This window comes from Emiliania huxleyi, assembly GCF_000372725.1.
Source record: "Emiliania huxleyi CCMP1516 chromosome Unknown EMIHUscaffold_124, whole genome shotgun sequence".
NCBI classification, from domain to species: Eukaryota; Haptophyta; order Isochrysidales; family Noelaerhabdaceae; genus Emiliania; species Emiliania huxleyi.
This window is the reverse complement of record NW_005201349.1, coordinates 213,769-235,528: the sequence shown is the minus strand read 5'-3', so window position 1 is coordinate 235,528 and position 21,760 is coordinate 213,769. Positions and strand designations below refer to the sequence as shown.

Here is a 21,760-nt window from a genome sequence, read left to right as displayed (position 1 = left end):
ACTTTGAGTGGGCGATTGCGTCAGAGAATGCCGCCGAGGCCCGGGCGGTAGCGCTGACAGAGGAGGACTACGCTCGCATCGCGGCTGTCGAACAGGTCGGAGCGGCGAGCGAGTCCGGCCCAGCCACGGACGATGGGGAGAGAGGCAGAATACCAACCACAGAGGAGGAGAAGAGACGGGCGTCCTTTGAGTGTGCGATGTCCGCGGAGAACGCGCACGAGGCGCGGGCTGCAGCGCTGACGGATGAGGACTACGCTCGCGTCACGCGCCTCGAGAAGGCGGAGCTGGAGAGAGAGATGAACCTCGACATGGGAGCGGAGGTCTTGGAGGGGAAGACGGTCAACGAGATCAAAGCGCTCGGAAAGTCCCGCACCGTCTTCGGGAAGGGGCGCTTCTCGAGGTCGAGGAGCAACTCCCCTCGCAGCTATTCCTCCCCAGGGTCAGCGCGCAGCGAGGCGTCGACTGACCCGTCGGAGAAGGGGCGTCGGCAACGACCGTGGCAGCGGCGGCGGCAAGACGAGTCGCAGAAGGATGAGGAGCCAGGGCAGTCTGCTCACCTGCTCGACCGCGACGGCGACGGCGTCGTCACAGGCTCTGAGAATGCCCTAGCCGACTGACGGAGAACGCCGCAGGCGGCACTTCGAGCGGGGCATCGCCACGCAGAGCGGCAGCCAAGGCAGCGGCGGCAGCCCGATTGCGCGCATTTTGGCGGCGAGGACGCCGCACGAGGCGCGTCCTCGAGAGATTGCCGAGAGACAGCCAAGAGAGACAGCCGAGAGAGGCCGCCGAGAGAGGCCGAGGAGAGACTGCCGAGAGGCGGCAGAGATGTGTAGGGCGCTTCGGACTCCCTCCCTCCCCCTCCCCCCTCCCTCGGCTGGTGGGCCCTCTCGTCTCTGCCGCCGGAAAGACGGCGCCCTCGCTGACAAAGAGAGGGCACCCCACCACCGCCTCCGTAGCCCCAGACCCCCTCCCCTGCGGGCGAGGGCCAGGCCCCCGCCCCCTGGGGCCCCCGCCCCTGCACCCCGCCCCCAGGTGAGGGAGAGAGCCGCCCCCTGGAAGCTCAAGCCCCCCCTCCCTCCCCCCCCCCCCTCTCCCCCCTTGGGTCCCTCGCAGGTGCTCGGGCTCCCGCGCTCCGCGAGCGCCGCCGAGGCGAAGCGCGCCTTTACACGCCTCGCGCTGCTCATCCACCCGGACAAGTGCTCGCAGGTGCGGCACCCTCCTCCCCGCGCGATTAGAGAGCTACCGATACCGATGGCACACACACACACACACACACACACACACGCACACACACACACACACACACACACACACACACACACACAGAGAGAGAGAGAGAGAGAGAGAGAGAGAGAGAGAGAGAGAGAGAGGTAATCTCGGCTCACCCCTCTACCTCCCCCCCTCTACCTTCCCCCCTCTCGCTCTCGCAGCCCGGCGCGCGTGACGCCTTCATCAGTGCATTGGGTGCCTTTCGGGCGCTCTCCGATAGCGGCGCGCGGCGGCGGCACTGACACGCTTGAAGAACAGTCGCGTGTCCTCGCCGTGCACGCGCCGTGTAGGCACGTCGCATGCTCTATGTCCTGCATTGTCCTCGGGTCTAGACTCTACATGGTCTATGTCCGCAGTCCTCACATTTCTCACTTGCTCACACACGCACTGGCGAAGGCGATTGTGCTGTGTGTCTCCCGCGAAAGCCGTATCTTACTGCGGCGCTCTCACTCTCTCTCGCGCCGGGCGCAGCGGCCACATAATTTTTGAGCATAATTTTTGAGTTCCGGATTGGATTTGGGGGAAAAAATTGCTTTAACCCAAAATACTCGGCACAGTGCTATCCCCTACCCCCCCTCGCCTCCCCCCCCCTGTCCTCTCCGGACTAGACATGTGCACTACATTGCCTGGGGGTGGGGGGTGGTGGGGCCTATCGGGGCATGGTGGCTGGTTGTACTGTGTATGAGTTGTGGGCGTGGGTCGCCGGCTTTCGCCAGCCTTTGCAGGCATCCTAAGTTCGGCGGCTCAGCCTCCTCTGTGCCAGGGATCGCGCGGGGCGCAGCACGCCCTGTGTCGTCTGCGCGAGATCCTAGTCCCTGGTTCACCGAGGCGCCCCCTACAGGGAGTCAGCTCAGCCGCGTTCCTTGTAGTGTGTGGTGCCTTTAAGTCTTTTAGGTACTCGATGTGCTAGCTTGTGATGCCTTGACAAACTTGATCTCTCGTGTGTGAGCCGTCGCCTCTTCTGTGGTGAGGTGGTCGAGTCCCACTCTCCTTAGTTCGTCATTCACTCGCCTGCTCAGTCGTAGTCTGCCGTAGTAGTCAATCGTCCCCATGGGTTGGTTCCACTTTGTTGCTGATTTCTTTCATGGTCGAGTCGCTGACTCGGTCGCTCTTGCGTCGTATTCGTCGGAGCCTAGTTTTGGCCTCTCCCGAGTAAGCTTGCATGTTTCTCACTAATAGGTTCAGGACCGCCTTCCAGGTTTGTTCGGGTTTGATTTCTTCCTCCTCATAGAAGGAGACTATTATTTGATTCCACATGTGTAGATGAAGTGCGTTGTGGACCTCCGGCGTGTCCGCCGAGGTTCCGATGATGGTGAGTAATCTCGGCGGTTGTATGCTTAGTGACTCTCCTTGCGCAAAGACGGCCCGGACGACCGGGCATATGTCGAGGTGTCGCAACGTTTCGGAGGTTTTGTTACAAAGCCTGCACCTCGTGTGTGTTGTGGTGTCTAGTCCGTACTCCTTGAGCTGCCTCCGGAGGACCAGCTTCCTGTGGAGGATATGTCTGCAGTAGTTGTCGGTGATTGTGGGCGGAACTAGAGTGCTGTGTATTGCTCTTGCAGCGTGAATCCACTCTTGGGGGTGGATTATTTTGTTGCTTGTCTCAACTTTGTGGCGGAATCTTGAAGAGCTGTCGTGCGGTCTGTCGGGTCGCTGTACTCGTGCCCTTGAATCTCTTCCTCCCTCTCTTATCCATCCTGGATTCTGTAGTAAGTCCTTCTCCCAGTTTCTGAGGATCCTGGGTTGGGTCATGCCCTTTCTGCTCAGATACTTTGTGATGTCGCCGACGCTTATCTTATCAAGAGGTTTGTCGATCTCGTCGAATGTGTATGTCTCTGGGTGTGGCCAGGCCACCTCCTAGCTCCTTGCTCTCTTTGTAGCCTTGTCCCCACTGTAGGGCTGGTAGTGGGTTGTGTCTGAGGAATCCGTCCTTAGTTATTTCTTGTTCGGCTAGCCAGTATTCTTCGTACCATTGACCAGCATTCTTTTTTGAGGGTTCGCACCAAGTACTTGTGGTTGTTCGCTACTGTGTCTTCTTCGTCCAGGTAGGTGTATACTCGTGCTGGTTCAAACTTTTCTTTTAGCGATGGGGCTGGGCCCGTCTTTGTTTGTCGAGGCTAATTGCCTTTGTTTGTGACTATTGGGCCGTCTTGCAGGTTCAGTACTTTGACTTTGAGCTTGACATGGATTGGATTTGGGACCCCTTGACTTCTCCATTATGTATTGTAGAACGCACCTGGAGAGTGGTCTCGGCGTATAAAATGAACTCGGGGCACGGGACGCGGCACGGTCGTGTCTGGGACTGGGTCAGGACCCGACTTCCTGGCGACAACCATGCCGTGCGCCTGGACGGCCGCGGAGGACGCTGTGCTCGAGTACTGCCGAGCACGAGTAGCCAAGGGTAAGGGCGACTGGCGCCAGGTCGCGGCGAAGAGGCTGCGATCGAAGAGCCTACGTGCTATTGCACTGCGGGCGCGTGCGCTAACGAAGAACCACACCAACTCGACTCGCGCAGATGCGGACGGCGCGGTCAGCGAGCATGAGTCATCACAAAAGACCAATGCTGCGCCTGTTCAAATGATGAGCTGTGATGTAAGTCCGAGTGATGACGAGTGCTGTGCGATCGAGAGGCGACGTACGGCCACCTGGCTGCTTCCCACGTGGCGACTTCCCGTGGAGCATGAAGCACAGGCGGGTGAGATGAACACAGAGCTCTTGTCGGCACCCGCGCCGTCGACCGGGTTAACCGGATACAAGAAGCACAGCATTCCAAGGAGCTGCAAAAGCCGCGGCTCCAAGGGGCGGCGGCAGGAGGAGGAGAGGCACTGCAGCCTCGCGACGCAGCTCACACGCGAGTACGCAACTGCGTGCATCTTCGGTCGCGAGCGGCGCCGGCCCATGCGCCGCGGCGTGGCTCACCGCGTGGGAGCGGGCGTGTTTCTGTCGTGCGAGGCGAGCTGCCTCGAGGCCGATCCACCGCTCAATCCACCGCTCCCGCCGCCTCCTCCCGCAGCCCCGACCATGTGGGCGTTCGTCAAACCCGTGCTCAAGCCCAGCCGGCTGACGCCGACCGCCAAAGCGCTCGGCGTGGTCTCGCGAGCAGTGCCTGCTCACGAGGCCAAGCAGCTTGGCGCCGTCCCCGGTGAGGCCTCGGCCGCCGAGGAGCAAGGCGTCTGCATCGTTTGCTTTGAAGACGACCCGGGCGTGACGAGGCTGCATGCCGGATGCGGCCATCAGATGTGCATCACGTGCTGGCGCAGCTATGCACTGGCCAGGATGGAGGACCACACCTCGTGGTTGGACGCTTCGACCGCCATGATCCGCTGTGCCGATCCCAACTGCGGGGTGGTGGCACCAGACTCGCTGCTCCGCGAGGTGATGAAGCGGGGCGAGTACGATGCTCTGCTGGCGATGCGCTCCAACGCCCTGATCCGAAGCCAACCCACGCTCTCATATTGCCCGAACGCCGCCTGCGTCTCGCTCGTCTGCACCACGCGCCCCGGTGACGACCAGCCTCGTTGCTTCGAGGCCGCGTGTGGCGCGTGCGGAGAGCGATGGTGCCCGTCGTGCGGTGAGGAACCGCATTGGCCGGCTACCTGCGCCGAGTGCCGCGTCTTCAAGTCGCGCCACGGAGACGGCGATCGGCCGATGCAGATGCCGAGCGAAGGGATCAAGCCGTGCCCCAACTGCCACGCCCCAATCGAGAAGAATGGGGGCTGCCTGCACATGCGCTGCTGGCAGTGCCGCGCTGACTTTTGTTGGGCGTGCGGGCAGACGAACCACGCACGGGGAGGGACATGGCACCCTTCAGGGGCGTGCACTCCCCACGCATGGGAGCAGCAGATCGCGGTGCGCCGTTTCTTCGAGTCGAGCGTCCCGCAATTCGAAAATCCGCTGCCGATGGCCTTGAACTTCATCGGGCTAAAGCATGCCGCTGCGCAGCAGCTCTCGCTGATTCGGCGCGCCGTTGCCGCTGGAGCACACGCGGGCATTCGCAATTGGGAGGTGGTTGGGCCGCTCGCGCCAATCATCCAGCGCGCGTGGGCGGCCAGGAGAATCTCGGACGCGGCAATCGTCCGCGTCACAGAGATGGCTTACGAGAGCGCGAGAGCTCTGGCGAGCGCCTACATCGCCCTCACCGTCGCATCCGAGCGCACGAGCGAGCCGGTAAAGCGCGCTCGCCGAGCGGCACGTCGACTACTCACCTCGCCGGCGACACACACGTTCCGGGAGTGCGTGGATCGGCTAACCGTCGCGTCCACCGAGCTGCAGCTCCTTTTCGGGCAGCAGTCGCCCGACAATGAGCTGTGCCACCAGAGGGCAGGGGCGGCGCTTCATGCAATGAGGCAGCTGCAGCACGCTGCGGTCGAGTGGCGGAGGGCATCGGCTGATGAACGTTAGGAGGATCGCAACAAAATGCGAGCGAACGTTTGGTCGCTCACATATATATTTGCGCGCACCCCAGACCTGGGCGGTGCCCAGGACGGTTTATTGGACATTCCGGGTCCACAACCTGGCAGCAGCCACCCATGTCGCGGACTTGGAAAAATCTCAAAACCCGCAAAGTCCAAATACCAAACGACCGCATTCTAAGTTGCATTGTATGTCGTGTTGACACCTTGGGTCATGAGACATGACCTCCTGGAGCTCTCCTTCCCCAGGTCCTGCTTGAGAACTTGACCTACTTCGCTTTATGCACGGTAAATACGCAGGGCTCCGGAGGCGGAGCAGACACCGCACGGGGGTTGCGGTGTTCGGGATTCGGATTTCGGTCCGGTCCGGTCTACAACTAGAACCCCACTGCTCACTGGCCAGTGCTGTCTGCTAGCTCGGCTCGGCTGAGACCGCGCGAGAGTCCCACTCCCTCACACCAGAGTGCAGAGACCAGTCCCGAGCGCGCGGCCGCGCGCTGCACCCTTTCGTGACTACATATATTGACTCGTAACTCGATGGCGGCCACTTGGGCGACGGGACGCTCGCGAGGTAGACGAGCGCCGCAGCGGCGAGAGAGAGAGAGAGAGCGACTCTCAAGGAGAGCTTGTAAGAGCGTAACACGAAAAGAACAAAGAAGAAGAGGGGGAATGATATAAACAAGGGACTACATGCATGATATAAACAAGGGACTATATGCACATGTCACAAGGGACTAACACGATCCTGCAAAAGGGAGCGTAGAGGGGTGAGTCCTGCAGAGGAGGTGTGAAGACGCGAAGCGTGGGTTATGAAGATATGAACAGACGAGAAGGCCAGTGGCAGTGCGCGCTATGAACAGAGTGAGTGTGCTGGGCGCTGGGAGTGAGAGGATGAGAAAGTGCCCGGGAACAAATATACTCTATAGCCCCGTCCCGCTGCCCTGCGTGCTGCGCAAGTCGGTAGAGGGTGAGTTTGAGGAAATCGAGGGGAGTTGAGGAAATCGATAATCGTCCGTAGTCCTCGGCGCTCCGGCCTCCGCGCGCAGCGCGCGCCCGCCGCCCGCCGGGGGCGCGGGCGCCCCCCCCCCCCCCTCCCCGACCCCCGTGCCCCGAGCCCCGTCCCCCGAGCCCCGCGACGCCCCGGGCGTGCGCATGAACCCGCGTGTGCCGTGTGGAGCGGGAGGGGCTGGGGGGGCTCGGGCGCTCGGCGGGGCTGCTTCTGGGCCCGGCGGCTGGGGGCTGTAGCATGGCTGGGGGCCTGGGGGGGCGCGCCGCGATCCGCCGCCGGGTCGGCGGGGCGTACGGGACCGGCCGTTACGGTGCTGGGGGCATGGGGCGCGGTACCGTGGCGCGCGGCCCCGGCCGCGGGCGCGGGGGCGTGGTCCGCTGCGCCGCGCGCCTGGGGCGGTGTGCCGACTGCCGTCGAAGGTCGGAAGGTCGTGGCCTCGTGCACGTGGAGACGACAGTCGACACAGACGTGATGTGCGTCTCCGTCTCGTCCGTGTCGGTGTATGTGACAACCTATGTGTGCCCCGCGCCAGCGCCCCGCGCGCGCGCGGCGCGGCCGCGCGGGTCTCTATAGACTAGAGTGCGCCCGGGCCCGCGCCGCCCCTCCGGTAAAGGGGCTGCTGCGCCGAGAGGGAGTGCTTGTCTTCGAGGAATGATAATAAATCTTCGTGAATGCTGTGCCCAACACAAGACCGCTCCTAAATGCGACTGACATTCTGCGCACACCAGATCGCACAAACATCTCTCTCTATTGTCTCGCCGCCCACTCAGGGCAGCGCGCATGAAACTTGCGCACGCGCCGGTCACCACCCCGCGTCGCCGCCGAGCACGACGTCGCCGCCGAGGACGGCGTCGGACGACATCTGCTGGTTGATGGAGTTAGGCACGACCCCGGCAGTCATCGGGAACTCGACGGGGGCGGTGTTGACGACGCGGACGACGTTGCCCGAGCCGGGCGTCTCGAGGATGCAGAAGAAGGGCCGGTCGAGGCCGTCCTCCGTGTACAGCTCGATCACCTGCTTGTTGTTGTTAGGGCCCTGCAGCAGCTCGATCCGCGCGTTGAGCGGCCTGCCGTCCGTCTTGAGCAGGACCTGGACGCTCTCCACCGAGGGGTCGAAGGGGTAGGTGCGGAGGGCGCCGCCCTGGATGGTCATGCGCGTGTCGAGGCACTCGGCCGACGGCGCGTCCACGTTCTCCGCCACCACGTTTGCGGCGAGGGGGAACTCGATCTGGCCGATGTTGCGGATGGCGACCGTGTTTGGGCCGCGGGGCGTCTCGACGACGGCGCTGAAGGGGCGGAGCTGGCCGTTCTCGACGTACACGCGCATCTTGCACGGCGTGTTGTCCGGCCCCTGCCACAGCTCGATGTCCGCGTCCAGCGGGCGGCCCTCAGTGCTGAGGACCACTTGGACCTGCTCGACTGACGGCGAGCGGTACGACCAGGTGCGGAGCGAGCCGCCCTGGACGAGGATGGAGGAGTCGATGCCGAGGGGCGCGTTGCCCCGCGCGAGGGGCGTCTCGGCGACGCCTGAGGCGCGGTGCGGGCGCCCCGCTCAGCAAGTTTGTGGGAAGGGGGGTTGCGCTGGGCTTTGCGGGCGTGGCGCGTCGCGGCGAGGGGGGGGGGTGGGGGTCGCGCACCGGGCGCGGTCGGCGCGACGTAGCCGACCTGCATGCGGACGGCGGCACGCGACGCCGGCGCGACGGCCGTCATCGGCGCGTGGAAGCCGAGCGAGAGCGGTGCAAGGGCGGAGAGGACCATGACTTCGAGGATCTGCCAGATCGAAGCTCGTGAGATGTCATCTGAGACTTTACCTTCGATAGAAGCTCGTCTGCATTCTTTTTCTCAGGGCGAGTCGCTCGACGTCATTCTCTTTCTAGGGCGAGTCGCTCGACGTCATTCTCTTTCTCAGGGCGAGTCGCTCGACGTCATTCTCTTTCTCAGGGCGAGTAGCTCGACGTCATTCTCTTTCTCAGCACTCAGGGCGAGTCGCTCGACGTCATTCTCTTTCTCAGGGCGTCATTCTCTTTCTCAGCACTCAGGGCGAGTCGCTCGACGTCATTCTCTTTCTCAGGGCGAGTCGCTCGACGTCATTCTCTTTCTCAGGGCGAGTCGCTCGACGTCATTCTAAAATGGAGACCGCAACGGACGGAATCTGAACGGAATTCACAGCGGCTGTGCGCGGGTCGCGGGGTCTTCGCCGACAGAGACAGGTCGCGGCAGGGTCGCGACGCGCCGAATCGCTCGGCTGTTATGGCCACCCCACCAGCATTACACCGAACTACGACCGCTTCGCGCGGCAGGCAACGCGCTTTGAGCAGGCCCACACGAGCCACACCGTGTGCAGCCAGTCGCGTGCGGCATTCATGACAGGGTGGCCGACGCACGTGCACGGCCACCGCACGCTGAGCTACCTGCTGCACGGCAGCGAACCGAATCTGCTCAAGACACTCAAGCGCGCCGGTTACACTGTCGTGTGGTGGGGGAAGAATGACCTGCTGGCACGCGACGCGTGGGAGGAGTCGGTCACGCAGCGGCCGATCAAGCGCGGCGACGACAATGGGCGCAACCCCTTCGCCACCGACGACCCACGCTACAAGACGATGCTACGCGACCCGCCAACAGGCGGGCTCAACGGCTCTCGCGACTACGCTCGTGTGGCCGCTGCCGTGACGTGGCTGCGGACGCGCGCTGTGCAGCCGTTTGTGCTCTTCCTGCCGCTCGAGAAGCCCCACCCTCCATACTCGTGCCCGGAGCCGTTCCACTCGTCGGTGTCGGCCGAGACGCTGCCGCCGCTCCGCCCACGCGCACCTCGCCACGGGCGCGAGCCGGACTACCGGGAGCTCATTCGTCGTTATCGCTCGCTCGGGTCGGTGTCCGACGCCTTCCTGCGCGAGCTGCACGCGGTGTACCTCGGTTGCGTCTCCTTCTCCGATTTCTTGTTCGGCCTCGTCCTGCGCGCCGTCGACGATTCCCCTGCCCTCAAGGCCTCGACGAGCGTGCTGGTCTTCTCTGACCATGGCGGCTACGCTGGCGACTATGGCCTTGTGGAGAAGTGGCCGAGCGGGCTCGAGGACGTGCTTACGCGCGTGCCGCTGCTCGTGCGCACGCCAGGCGGGAGCGCCGGCGTAGTCAGCGAGCCGATTCAGCTGTTTGACATCGTGCCGACGCTTCTCGAGCTTGCGGGCGTACCCGCCGAGCATGTGCACTTCGGGAGTAGCTTCCTACCGCAGCTCCATGGCGCCCCCGCTGAGGTAGGCCGTGCCGTCTTCGCTGAGGGAGGGTGCGCCTCTGCGTAGTGCTGCCGCTCCAACATTTCCGACTGTAATCTCCCACCATTTTCCACCGTCTCCCACCTTCTCCCACCTCCTTCTGCCCAGGTTCGGCACCCACGAGCCACGTAGCCACGAGGGCTACGGCGGGATGCCCTCTGAGTTCAGCGATTACTACCCTAAGGTTGCCCAGCAGCAGAGCTACCCCCTCAGTGTATGCCGCGCAGTCTCTGTGCGCACGGCTCACCACAAGCTCGTCTTGCGGTCGGATCCGTCTGTGGCGGATGAGAGTTTGGTTCACGAGCTTTACGACCTGCGCGACGACCCGCTCGAGCTGAGCAACTTGTATGGCGAGGTTAACATGAGCGCGATCACCGCCGAGCTGAGATCACGCCTGCTGCGATGGTACATCCAGACAAGCGACACCGCACCACGCCGCATGGACCCACGCGACGGCGACTACGAGTGGCCGCAACCTTACGCCGCCCGGACCGCCCGAACCGAAGGCGCCGCCCGGACCGCCCGAACCGAAGACATCGCAGTTGTGGCCGTCGGCACGATGCTCATGTTGCTAGGGTGCGGATGGACCCGGTTGCGAGTGCGGCGCGGCGATGTGGGCCGGAGGGTGCTGTCCACAGTGGTTCCGAGCTCTCACGCCGCGCGTAGGGCAAATAGGGGCCTAGAGAACACAACCCCCTCTCCCTCTTTTCCCAGTAAGCTAAACGTACACTGAAAATCCTAGACAAACTCGCAAGAAGAGACGAAAATATGTCTCAAACTCAACACTCCGCGCAAAGAACCCATGATCACGCATTCTTGAGGGCCTAGTGTTGTAGATCCCTACGCCGTTGGGCAAATCGTGTGTGTGTCGCGGACGTGTGTCTTCTTTTTTTGTCGGCTCGCCGGCTCGCTGCTCGCTGCCCGCAGCGCGCAGGCCTGCCACCTATGCCCGACAACGCAGCCTCCTCCTTCATTGGCGCCAAGCGCGACGCTCTCTACGCGTCGGCTGCTGCGCAGCGGGGGACGCGGCAATCTCTCACGCAAAGGCTTTGGCCGAGACCACCGCGGCCGGCGCGCGCGAGGCTGCGGCCTCCACTGCCGATTCTATCATGTGAGCGACACACACTGACACTTGAGAGAGGGGGACACTGTGAGCGACACACTGACTTGAGAGAGGGACACTTCGGCAGACTACCCCCTAGGCAACTCCACGTACCCCCAGTACCCCCCCTTCCCGTCATGAGCGACACACTGACTTGAGAGAGGGACACTTCGGCGCGTCGGCCAGCGCGGCGCGCTCTCCACCATGATTTGGTCTACTGCCTCTTCCACCTGCGCTGCGCCGATTTGCCGGCGCACTCGACCGTCTCGAGGACGGTGTCGTTGTCGGGCAGGAGCACGCGCGACGAGACCATCGGCTTGGAGCCCTGGACCGTGAGAGAGAATGTGTCGAACGGGCCTCGCGGCCCCGGAAGCCAGACGCCTGACGTCAGCTTCGGCCCTCCGAACGGCATCGGGTTCTCGCGCCACTCGCCGTCCGTCACAATCTTCAGCACCCGGCTCCCGACCGGGTCCTTCTGCTTGCACAGCACCTCGTCTGCGCCGGGCATCGACAGCACCTCGACCTGCGGGAAGGCGCCCCCAGCGCCAAACCCCACGGCGCGGGCGGCTCCTCGCAGCACCATGTTGTAGCCGTGCTCCTTGAGCACAGCGCCCATGTCGCCCTCCACGGAGACACACTTCCACGTGCCTGCGACGGCCTCGCGGTCCACCTCGATCGGCGGTGAGTCGGCGTGGCTCAGCCGGCCCTGCACCACGGTCGCGCGCTGGCCGACCACCGGCGCCCTCGCCTGGTCGGCGAGGCACTTGTGGCAGACCGGCCGCGCAAAGTGCGCCGAGCACACGCTGCCGCCACACTTGCGGCAGTGGTGACGGCCGCCGAATGCGAAGCCCTTGCCGCACCCGTCGAACTCGCAGCAGCGGGCGCGGTGCCGCCGCGCAGGCCGCTCGAGGGTGTCGAGCCGGCTGGCCAGCCCGTCAGCCGTCGCGGTGAGTGCGGCGATGGCGGCGCTCGCCTCAGCTGCCTTCTTCTCGGCCTCCTCACGCTCGGCCTGGGCACGCTTGAGGTCGAGCTCGATGGCGTCGAGTCGCTCCATGACAGGGTCCTCAAGCCACCGCAGCATCGGTTTCGCGCACGCGGCTATGGTGATTTCGACAAGGCTTCGTCTGCGACTCGAGGATGTCGCAGTCCCTTGCCACGCGGGAAGGACGTCCGTATGAGAGTAGACATCCGTTGGGCAGGAGAGAGAACGAAGAGAGATAGGAAGATGCAGACGCCTAGGGGTGGGTGACGGCTAGCAACCGGTAGCAACAACGCCCCGTCCTTTTGTTTTCCCGTGAAATCCCTGTACGTGGATCGTGGTGCGGCGTCGTGCCGTCCTCCCTTAAATAAATAAACACAGGCGGAGAAAACGGACACCTCCACTTCTCTTAGCAATCTATAAAGGAAAAGGAACAGGTCCCTGGTCGTTGGATACTACCCTCCTCCTCCTCAATCCCCCCCCGCCGCATTCCGGCGCGCCAAGCGGCCACCGCCTCCTCCCCCCTCGCCCTGGACCTACGTCTCCGCCACTCCTGATGGGGGCGTGCCGTGCCGGATCCTCTCCAAGTGCAGCTCTTCGAGGAGCCTGGTCATCCTCTCCACTTCTTCTGCACTCAGCCCGTGCACCGCCGACCCCTCCAGCTCGGCTGACGCCGCCGCCTCCTCCTCACCTGTCCCCTCGGGCTGGGCTGCCTCTTCCTCAGCCTGCACCTCGGGCTCCTGCGATGGCCCCGCCGCGCTGCTCCCTCCACCCTTCCCCTTCTTCCTCCTCCCCCTCCCCCTCCTCGTCCTTCCCTTGCCGCGCTCCTCCGCCTCGCCCTCCTCCTCGCCTCGCAACGCCGCCTCCGCCGTGCGGTGCCCGACGCTGCCCTCGGCGTTCGTCTGCCCAGGGGCGAAGCCCGCGCTGCCGCCACTCGCGCCGCCGCCGCCACTCGCGCCGCCGCCGCCACTCGCGCCGCCGCCGCCAAAAATGACGCCGCCGCCAGACTGGCCCGCCGCCCACCTTGCGATGAGGCCGCGTAGACTAAAGTTGGCGTAGACGTCGCCCATATCGAGTGAAGCCTGCGTGGTGGGGTCGATCTTGCGCACGCTCAGCCACTGGCGCAGCGCCTCGCGCTCGTATGAGATACCCGCAGGGCCGACGACCGGGTCACTCATCACCTGGTGAGAGATCGGGCACACAAACTCGGCGGGAGGGTCGTCCAGCTTGTCGGGCAGCGAGAGCGGCGGCGGCTGCGCCGCGCGCGGCGGCCGCACGCGATCGCGAACGTCGCGCAGTCGCAGCCGCCGCAACAGCCAAACGTTGCTCGGGACGGGCTCCAGGCCTGCAAACCTGCCGTGGCTGCAGACCGCATCCTTGCAGTGGACCGACTTCCAGGAGCGAAGGTCTGCGCTCCAGATCCACCCCGAGCGAGGGCGAGCCAGCCAGATGGTGGTGACCGCAAACGACGCCTTCACCGCCCACACCTCGACGTCACCGTTGACGCCCCCCGTTATCCGAGGCTCGAGCTCCATTTCGCGTGGCACGCGCAGGGCAAAGTCGGTGCGCACGTCGTCGAGCAGCGCTCGCTTCTGCCGTGCGGCCTCGCGCCACTGCAGGGCGCGGCTGAGGCGATAGCGAGCGAGAGCCTCGGCGGCACAACTGACGGCAAAAAAGAGGGCCGGCGCCACACACGCGCCGGCGACTGCTGACGAGCTGCGCAAAAACCCGCGATAGCCGCTGGCGCCGCCACCAGTTGGGCGCCCGGCTGTAAAAAGCCGTCTGGCCGCGCAAGAAGCGAGCACGGTGCACGCGTACCTGGCTTTGGACTCCATGAGAGGACGAAACAACGTACCGGAACAGAGCGGCAAGCTCGCCACCTCCGTCGCGTGGAGGGTCTCCGTGAGCAGAGGGTGGTCGTCGACCCCTCTCTCCCACTGCTCGCCGAGCGTGAAGGCGTCAGCCATCACGTCTGGCCGATCTCGCTGTCTCCGCCGCTCTCGTGTGAGCAGGCTGCTGGTGCGCCGGTGCCGCTGGAGGGCTGAGGCCGGAGTCAGGACCTCCGCCAGGGGCAAAGCGTCGAACAAAGCGTCTCGCCGCGCTTTTCCTGGGTACAGGGTTCGGACTTTTGCGGGGTAAGGTAGGGTGCAGACCAAGCCTCCCGCCGACAGGACCATACCCCCCCCACCCCCCCCACCGCCGGCCGCCTTACTGCTAGGCTCCAGGAGGAGGCTGCAGACTTCAACAGCAACACGCAAGAACCTCAAAAAAATTCTCTCTCTCCCAACACGCACACTAGATACGCGCGGATGGCCGCCGTCGTCCACGCCAGCACCGGCCAGTGCTCGTCTAGAGCGCGGCGGCGAAGTTGGCATCGCCTGGCGAGCGGCGGGCGCGGCACCCGCGCCGGTCGCCGCACCCCGCATAGCAGGCGCCGCGCCGGCCGTCCCCGCGCGGGCGGCTCTGGTGGCCGCTGCGACGCCCGCCCCGCGGGCCACCACACCGGCGAGGTCCTCCGTCGGCATCGCCGTGCCGGCGGGTGCCCCTCCGGCGGGTGCCCCCGCTCCGGAGCGGTCGCCTCGCCGGTGTTCGCCTCGTCCCTCGAGCGGGTTGGCTGGCTATGCCAGCGGCGCAATCTCGGGGGACTTGTAGTACATCCAACTTGGACGGCTGGCGTTCGAGATCTGGCCGAGCATTCTGAGCGACGGCTATGTTAATTCGCGCGACATTGAGGCGCTCCGCAACCAGAAGGGTGTCGGCGAAAGTGGAGCGCGGAGCAGGCTGCAGCAGCTCCGCGACACAGCCACACAGGCGCGTGCTCCTACCTCGGCGGCGGCAGTAGAGGGAAGGGCCGAGGGACCATACCCCCTCACCCCTGTCGAGGGCTAGTCTTGGGCGGTTAGGACCATACCTCGACCCCTCACCCTTTGCGCTTTGGGCCGGGATGGGACCATTACCATTATACCATACCCCGCAAAAAGTTGGAACCCAGCACTGTCACGACAAGAAACAATTCTTAGCCCGCCTCTCTCACAGCACACTGGCACGAGAAGGGCGTGGACTGGCGCACACTAGCACACACATCGGCACACAAGAAAGAATAAAAAATCCGGTGAGTTTCCGTGTTTCGTGCCAGTCATCTCCTCTCTCCCGCGTCCACCCTTTACCGCGCTAGTGTCCAGTCCGGCCTAATGTGCTTCATTCACCTTTCTCTCTTATCTAGATTTATCAACATACATGTACACACAACGACACCGTCCTCGAGACGGTCGAGTGCGCCGGCAAATCGGAGGTGGAAGAGGCAGAAGACCGATCATGGTGGAGAGCGCGCCGCGCTGCGGCCGAAGCGCCGAAGCGTTCCTCTCTCAAGTCAGTGTGTCGCTCACAGTGTCCCTCTCTCAAAAGTCAGTGTGTCGCTCACGTGAATTGGGGAAGGGGGTGGGGGTACTGGGTACGCTTGTTGGAGTCGCCAAGGCAGGTACGGCCAGCTATAACAACTAAAAAAGAAATGCTTGTTAGCCTGCGAAAGACACTACTCTCCCCCTCCCGTCGCTCGTCCCCCTTGGCGTGGCGCGCCTCTCCCCCAGCTCTCGGTATCGCGTACTGCACGAGGCTACCGTGGGCCCCGCCTGCGCGCTGGGGGTTCCCTGCCCTGTCGGGAAGCCTAGCTCTTAAACTGGGGTCGCTACCTAATGCGGGGCTCCTGGACGGGCGATGAAGTTCGCCTTAAATCTCTCGTCTCGCTTTCCCCCCGACTCGCGTCCGTCGGGGTACTCCCTACCCTCTGGCTCTCTGATCCCCCCCCCCCCCTCCTTCCCTCTCCGGGAAGAGATGCGCACTGCTGTCCCTAGAGGGGGGTCGGGTGGTGAGTGTGGGCATAATTCGGCTCGTGTTATTCGCGGTCATCCACGGACGATCGCTGGAGTGGGCCGAAGGACAGAGGCTTGCTTGTGTGGGGGCGCGCGGGCGGCGCCCACTCAGGCTCGGCCTCCGTTGTCTCGCCTTCAGTTCACCTCTCCTAGCGCCCGGTTTGGTGTGGTGACCTTCCATCGTGTTCTGTGGCATTCGGCGTTCTCCATAAGAGTTCGGGTCTAGCTATAGCAACTGTAACGGCCAGCGAGTCGTGGTTTATTCGTAACGGGACTGCGCAGCGGCACATAACGTAGAATAGGGTCTTTTTTTGTTTACAAGAGCTAAGACACGTCACACTCCGGCGGGAGGCAGCGCGCGCGGGCAGGCGGCAGCGCTACACACTCCTACACACCGGTCGACTAGCCGCTCCGAGGTGCATGCAGTGGACAAACGGGCGGCGAGAGGGACAGATCTCGCTCCTCGGGGAGCCACCAGAGCCAATGCCACCCACGCAGCCGAGAGAGCCCGAGACACGAGAGACACGAGCCAGACGCGCGCTCGATCGCATCCAGGGCGTCACACCCGGGCGACGGCGAGGGCGTACGCGCTGGAGACCCGCGTCCGCCGCGGCTGCTTGGGCGCCGCGTCGACGCGGTCCGCCCAGCCCGCCTGCTCGTCGCCCTGGTCGTCGTCGGGCGGGAAGCCCGCGAGGCCGTCGCCCGCGCAGCGCCGGGGGCCGTCGCTGTCGCCCTCGGGGTGGCCGCAGTGGCAGGGGCCCAAGTCGCACTCGGGGTGGTCGCAGCAGTGGTTGCCCTCGGAGAGGCGCGCGAGCGTCACCATGGAGCGGACGCTCGAGGACCGCCGCAACGCGGGTGCCTTCTGCCTCGACAGGACGCCGTGGCACTCGCAGCAGAGGACCGAGGAGAGCCATCGCTGCCGGGCCCAGGCGTGGAGGTTGTTGCGCACGCACAGCACCCACGCGTCGCGGTGCTCCTCGCTCATACACTGGAACGTCAGGTCGTTGCCGTCGCGCAGGCGGATGATCCAGCCGAACCGTTGCGCCGAGGGACCGGCCGCCGGCGTCGCGACGCCGCGGCAGAGCGCGCCGGTTGCCGCTGCGCCTTGAGCCGCTGCACCTTGACGACATCGGCAAAGCCGATGCTGCGGACGCGCGTCCCGTCCTCGTGCTGGTAGGCCAGGCTCTTCGAGTGAAGAACGAGCGCGCGAGGCTGGAAGGTCCCTTTGTTTGCTCCGAGGAAGCCGCCCCTCCGGCAGAGCTTCTTCTGGTGGGAGGAGGCGTGGAGGACGCGCCAGTACTTGTGGCGCTCCTCCGGCTCAACCGGGGCGTCCTTGAGCACCGAGAACCGCCGCAGCCGCACCATGAACCGGCAGATCGTCAGGAAGCTCCAGCAGCGCCTCTCACGCTTGTCGGGGGCGGCGGCGGCGCTGCCGCGGCGGCTCTTGCCGCTTCGCGCGGACCCGCGGTTGGACGAGAGGCGAGCCGAGCGCTCCGGCGCGGTGGAGACGAAGAACGAGACCCCCTTCTTGACCGACGGCCTCTGAGCCTGCGCCGCCGTGTCGAGCGCCGCGGCTTGAGAGGTGCGTGGGTGCGAGCTGGTGGACGACATTGTGGAGCGCGAAAGCGCGGGAGGAGCAAGGAGTTGAGGTTGTGGCCTGCGTGGAGCAAGGTTTGGAGTTGGGAGAGGGAGGGTCGCGCGGGTCCGACCTGCGGCATGGCGCAGCGAACCGGTAGGCTCCGAGCCGAGGTTGTTGCCCTTGCGACGTTATTGTGCACGTGGCGGAAGGACGCACGGAGTCCTCTTTGGACGGATCCCTTTCGCCGTGTTTGATCCCCAAGGCTTGAGCGTGGGAGAAACGAAGTAGAGGATCGGACGGAGCCGTCCCTCAACGATTTTCCGCGACCCTGCCGCGACCTGTCTCTGTCGGCGAAGACCCCGCGACCCGCGCACAGCCTGTGAATTCCGTTCAGATTCCGTCCGTTGCGGTCTCCATTTTAGAATGACGTCGAGCGACTCGCCCTGAGAAAGAGAATGGCGTCGAGCGACTCGCCCTGAGAAAAAGAATGCAGACGAGCTTCTATCGAAGGTCTCCAAAAAGTCTCAGATGACATCTCACGAGCTTCGATCTGGCAGATCCTCGAAGTCATGGTCCTCTCCGCCCTTGCACCGCTCTCGCTCGGCTTCCACGCGCCGATGACGGCCGTCGCGCCGGCGTCGCGTGCCGCCGTCCGCATGCAGGTAGGTAGGTAGGTAGTGTAAGGTGAAGAACAGCCAGGCTCGGACTGGACACCAACGCGGTATGGGTGGACGCTGGACAGATGATGACGACACGCACGAGCGACACACAGACACAAACAAGCTCACAAGACACACAGCCAGCTGGCTGCCACACACCCTGAGTCGGCAAACACATAACTCAAGGCCACATCCTCCCTGTCGCCCCCCCCAGCACTCCACGGTGCCAAGAGTACAAACAAGGGCACAACAAACAAACAGACGACAGGAAGTGATATGCGAGGCTAGAGCGGGCATGCATGCAGGTCGGCTACGTCGCGCCGACCGCGCCTCCCCCCCCCCCCCCCTCCCCGCGAGGGCGTCACGGCCCATGCCGCTCTGCAGGCGCAAACGAATTCTTGCGTGGTGTACCTGTGTTAGTGCCAGTGCGCGCCAGTCCCGTGCGCAGCGCGGCCTTTTGAATTTCTTGCTTACGCGAGGGTTGTAAAATTCTTCTTGCGCCTTCGCGGCGGCCCGCTAGGGGCCCGTTTGCTCTGCTCCTCGGCGACCCCCGGTCGCTGCACGGGCTAGCGGTTGCTTAGCGGCTGCGCAGGCCATCTCCGGTCACAGGGAGCCAGTGCATGGCCACCGACCCGATGTGGACCCCGACCCGTGAGATTGCTACGCCGGAACACCTCGACCGTCTGCTCAGCACGTTCGAGTCCATCCGCGAGGACGGCGGTGACAACGTGGCAAAGGCGCGGACGTGGCTCAACGCGCAGCAGCGCGCGGTGGCGGCGTGGCTGCGCAAGCAGCAGCTCAACGCGACCGCTCCGCCGCTCCGCCGGCTTGACGTCTCTCACAGCTGTGTGTCGCACCTGCTGTGCGGCGGTGACGGGTTCGCCGAGCTGCTGCTGCACTGCGAGCAGTCGCTCGACGAGCGTGCGGTCGTGCGGCTGCTACCGCAGCTGTGCGACGTGCTCGTCCTCGGCGTGGGCTCGCTCGCACCGTCCGACCGGGTCCTGCTGCGCCGCTTCCTCCTCGCGCGCTGCGTCGGCCGCGAGCCGGTGTCACTGTCCTGAATCGCAGTTGTCAATCATCGAACGCGTTCACTCATGAATTCGTAGGCTCGCAGCCGGTGGCGCTGCATGTGTGCTGGTACCTGCGAGCGGTTGCGGCGGACGCAGCGCGCGGGCGGGACGCTGCTCTGTCGCTCACCGAGGCGGTTGTGGTCGCCCTCGCCGCCGCCGACGCGGGAGCGACCCACCCCGATTGGGCGGGGAGAGGGGCGGGGAGAGAGTCCAACCGCTCCGCCTTCTCCTCCCTCTACGCGGGCCCGGACACAGTGGCGGGAGGAGGAGCAGCAGCAGCAGAGGCGACGCCCGCTGCTGGCGCTCCCGCCGCCGCCGCTGCCACCGGCGCTGTTGGCGGCGGAGGCTCTGGCTCGAGCGAGCGGTGCAGCTCGGTGGCAGCGGAAGAGGGCAGAGGGGGAGGAGAGAGCAGAGGGGGCGGGGAGAGCAGAGGGGGCGGGGAGAGCGGAGGGGGAGGAGAGAGCAGCTGCTCTGCACGACTGAAGCTGAGCCTTGGCCTGGTCGGCCGGCTCTGCGCGGCGTGCGGCGAGCTCGAGCGGCTGCCTAGGCCCGAGCGGCAGGCCGCGCTCGTGGCTGCCCTCGAGGCTGTCCCCTCTGACGCCGTCCGGGGCGCGTGGCTGCCTGTCGCTCCACACGCTTTGCGGCATCACTCGCTCGAGGCTCCCCCGCCCCCCCCTCCCCCTCCCTGACACGTCCCTCAGACACGTCCCACATCCCTCCCTCAGTCCCCGGCACGCCCCCGTCCCTCAGGCCCTCCTCCCCTCCGAGGCCGTCGCCATCTCAACCAACGCCCACTGCCCCGTGATTCTGCACCTTCCCGTCTTGCTGCCGCTGCCCGCGACGGCGCCCCCGCGCACATCCGCAAAGGCCGACAAAGAGGCGGTCCGAGGCTGCGTGGCGGCGGCAACTCACGGGTTCGCGCCGTGAACAGGTGGGGGCGTGAACCTACTACATCTCGGCTACTCTCGAGTCGACATCAGCCACCCTCGCGTGAGCAGGTGGAGGCGTGGATCCGGCGGCTGCAGGACAAGGCGGAGGCGCTCAGCGCGTTGGGCGAGCGAGGCGACGCCTTGATGAAGAATGGCTGGTGAGTGGCCCGGGGGTGGCAGACTCACACTTGCGGTGCGCTCGGCACTATTAGGCGGGCCGCGGGGCGGTGGGGCGGCGGCGACGTGGGGCGGCGGCGGAACGGCGCCGCTCGCCGCCGCCGCCGAAGAGGGCCAGTCGACCGGTGCGGCGGGCGCGGGTGCGGAGGATGCTGATCCTCCGCCTGCGGCGGGCGAGGGGGAGGGGGGCGGCGAGGAGGGCGAGGGCGGGGCGGGGGGCGGGTCGGAGGAGGTTGACTCGGACCGTCGGACTGCCGGCCGGGAGACCGCCGCGGAAGGCGCTCGCTGGGGAGGCGCGGACGTGGACGCGTGCGGTTCGGAGCGTGATACGATTGCGGTTAGGCGGCGGTTCGGAGGTATGGGCCGAGAAGCGCGCGCGGCTGGTGGCGAGGCACGAGGCGGCGGCGGGGGCGGCAGCGGCTGGCTTCTGCTACCGCATCCTGCCGTGCCTCGTCAAGACGGGCGACTCGCTGCTGCAGGAGCAGTTTGCGGTGCAGCTCATCTGCGCGTTTCAGGACATCTTTGACGCCGCGCGGCTGCCGCTCTCTCTGCACGCGTACGAGATCTTTGCGACGGCGCCCGACGCCGGCCTCGTGCAGCTCGTCACGGGAGCAGACTCGATCGACGGCCTCAAGCGGCGCAGCACGCCGCCGCCGGCGCTCGCAGACCTCTTCCGCCGCGCGTTTGGGCCGCGCAGCAGCCGCGCGCATCGCAGGGCCGAGCGCGCCTTCTGCTCGTCATGTGCGGCTTGGGCGGTGGTCACCTACTTGCTGCAGATCAAGGACCGGCACAACGGCAACATCTTGCTGCGCGCCGACGGCGCTATCGTCCACATCGACTTTGGGTTCCTCCTCTCCAACTCGCCTGGTGGCAACATAAACTTTGAGGCGGCGCCTTTCAAGCTCACCTCAGAGTACGTCGACCTGATGGGCGGCGCCCGCTCCTCCACCTTCCTCCGCTTCCGCGAGCTCGTCATTAAGGGATTCCTCGCCGCGCGCAAGCACGCGGACAAGCTCATCGCGCTCGCCCAGCTCACGCTGCACGGCGCCGGCCGCGATATGCCGTGCTTCACCGCCGGGCAGGTGCTTGGCACAAGCGCCTGCCAGCTCTCCGGGTGACTCCATCAGCCGTCCCCGTTGGCCCTGATTGCAGGCGGCGGTCGACGGGTTACGGTCGCGCTTCCAGCCCGAGATGACGCGGTGGCAGTGCGCGCGGCACGTTGACGAGATGATTGGCCGGTCGATCGACCACTGGACGACGACTTGCTACGACCGCTACCAGCGCTGTTGGCTCGGCATCATGTCCTGAGCGAGTATGTGTTTTGGGTCTGTGCAGAGTTTTGAAGTCAGATAATTTTTTGAAAATTGAAAATTACAATCACAGCTCACAGGCACAGCAGGGTTTCGGGGGAAGAGCCGAGCGCGATCGCGTCCCCGC

At 65.1% G+C, this 21,760-nt stretch overlaps 8 protein-coding genes across 8 annotated transcripts; 5 read left to right on the top strand and 3 right to left on the bottom strand.

Moving 5' to 3' along the window:
• Nucleotides 1-197: 197 nt before the first annotated feature.
• Nucleotides 198-1,511, top strand: EMIHUDRAFT_109773 (hypothetical protein; the record flags this gene model as incomplete). The annotated part of the gene is made up of 4 exons (XM_005789899.1): nt 198-400; nt 990-1,032; nt 1,114-1,206; nt 1,431-1,511. The coding sequence occupies 4 exons, from the start codon at nt 198-200 to the stop codon at nt 1,509-1,511; spliced, it is 420 nt and encodes a 139-aa protein (XP_005789956.1).
• Nucleotides 1,512-3,603: 2,092 nt separating this feature from the next.
• On the top strand, nt 3,604-5,670 carry EMIHUDRAFT_109772 (hypothetical protein; the record flags this gene model as incomplete). Its single annotated transcript, XM_005789898.1, has 2 exons — nt 3,604-3,798; nt 3,961-5,670. The coding sequence occupies 2 exons, from the start codon at nt 3,604-3,606 to the stop codon at nt 5,668-5,670; spliced, it is 1,905 nt and encodes a 634-aa protein (XP_005789955.1).
• A 1,669-nt stretch (nt 5,671-7,339) lies between these two features.
• Nucleotides 7,340-8,464, bottom strand: EMIHUDRAFT_440362 (hypothetical protein). Its single transcript, XM_005789897.1, has 2 exons — nt 8,328-8,464; nt 7,340-8,217 (listed from the first exon to the last, which is right to left on the bottom strand). Exons 1-2 carry the CDS (start codon nt 8,446-8,448, stop codon nt 7,493-7,495), a joined length of 846 nt encoding a protein of 281 aa, XP_005789954.1. The 5' UTR covers nt 8,449-8,464; the 3' UTR covers nt 7,340-7,492.
• EMIHUDRAFT_225398 (hypothetical protein) lies at nt 8,447-10,634 on the top strand (the record flags this gene model as incomplete). Its single annotated transcript, XM_005789896.1, has 4 exons — nt 8,447-8,477; nt 8,911-9,970; nt 10,068-10,557; nt 10,626-10,634. The coding sequence occupies 4 exons, from the start codon at nt 8,447-8,449 to the stop codon at nt 10,632-10,634; spliced, it is 1,590 nt and encodes a 529-aa protein (XP_005789953.1).
• Nucleotides 10,635-11,274: 640 nt separating this feature from the next.
• EMIHUDRAFT_362084 (hypothetical protein) lies at nt 11,275-12,186 on the bottom strand (the record flags this gene model as incomplete). The annotated part of the gene is made up of 1 exon (XM_005789895.1): nt 11,275-12,186. Exon 1 carries the CDS (start codon nt 12,140-12,142, stop codon nt 11,276-11,278), a length of 867 nt encoding a protein of 288 aa, XP_005789952.1. The 5' UTR covers nt 12,143-12,186.
• Nucleotides 12,187-12,576: 390 nt separating this feature from the next.
• On the bottom strand, nt 12,577-14,007 carry EMIHUDRAFT_225396 (hypothetical protein; the record flags this gene model as incomplete). The annotated part of the gene is made up of 4 exons (XM_005789894.1): nt 12,577-12,780; nt 13,036-13,221; nt 13,330-13,808; nt 13,896-14,007. The coding sequence occupies 4 exons, from the start codon at nt 14,005-14,007 to the stop codon at nt 12,577-12,579; spliced, it is 981 nt and encodes a 326-aa protein (XP_005789951.1).
• Nucleotides 14,008-18,767: 4,760 nt separating this feature from the next.
• EMIHUDRAFT_109768 (hypothetical protein) lies at nt 18,768-20,308 on the top strand (the record flags this gene model as incomplete). The annotated part of the gene is made up of 3 exons (XM_005789893.1): nt 18,768-19,193; nt 19,968-20,099; nt 20,216-20,308. 3 exons carry the CDS (start codon nt 18,768-18,770, stop codon nt 20,306-20,308), a joined length of 651 nt encoding a protein of 216 aa, XP_005789950.1.
• Nucleotides 20,309-21,051: 743 nt separating this feature from the next.
• Nucleotides 21,052-21,631, top strand: EMIHUDRAFT_70453 (hypothetical protein; the record flags this gene model as incomplete). The annotated part of the gene is made up of 2 exons (XM_005789892.1): nt 21,052-21,405; nt 21,476-21,631. Coding segments are annotated over 2 exons (510 nt in total), but the record flags the coding sequence as incomplete, so codon positions are not given.
• Between the last annotated feature and the right edge of the window lie 129 nt (nt 21,632-21,760).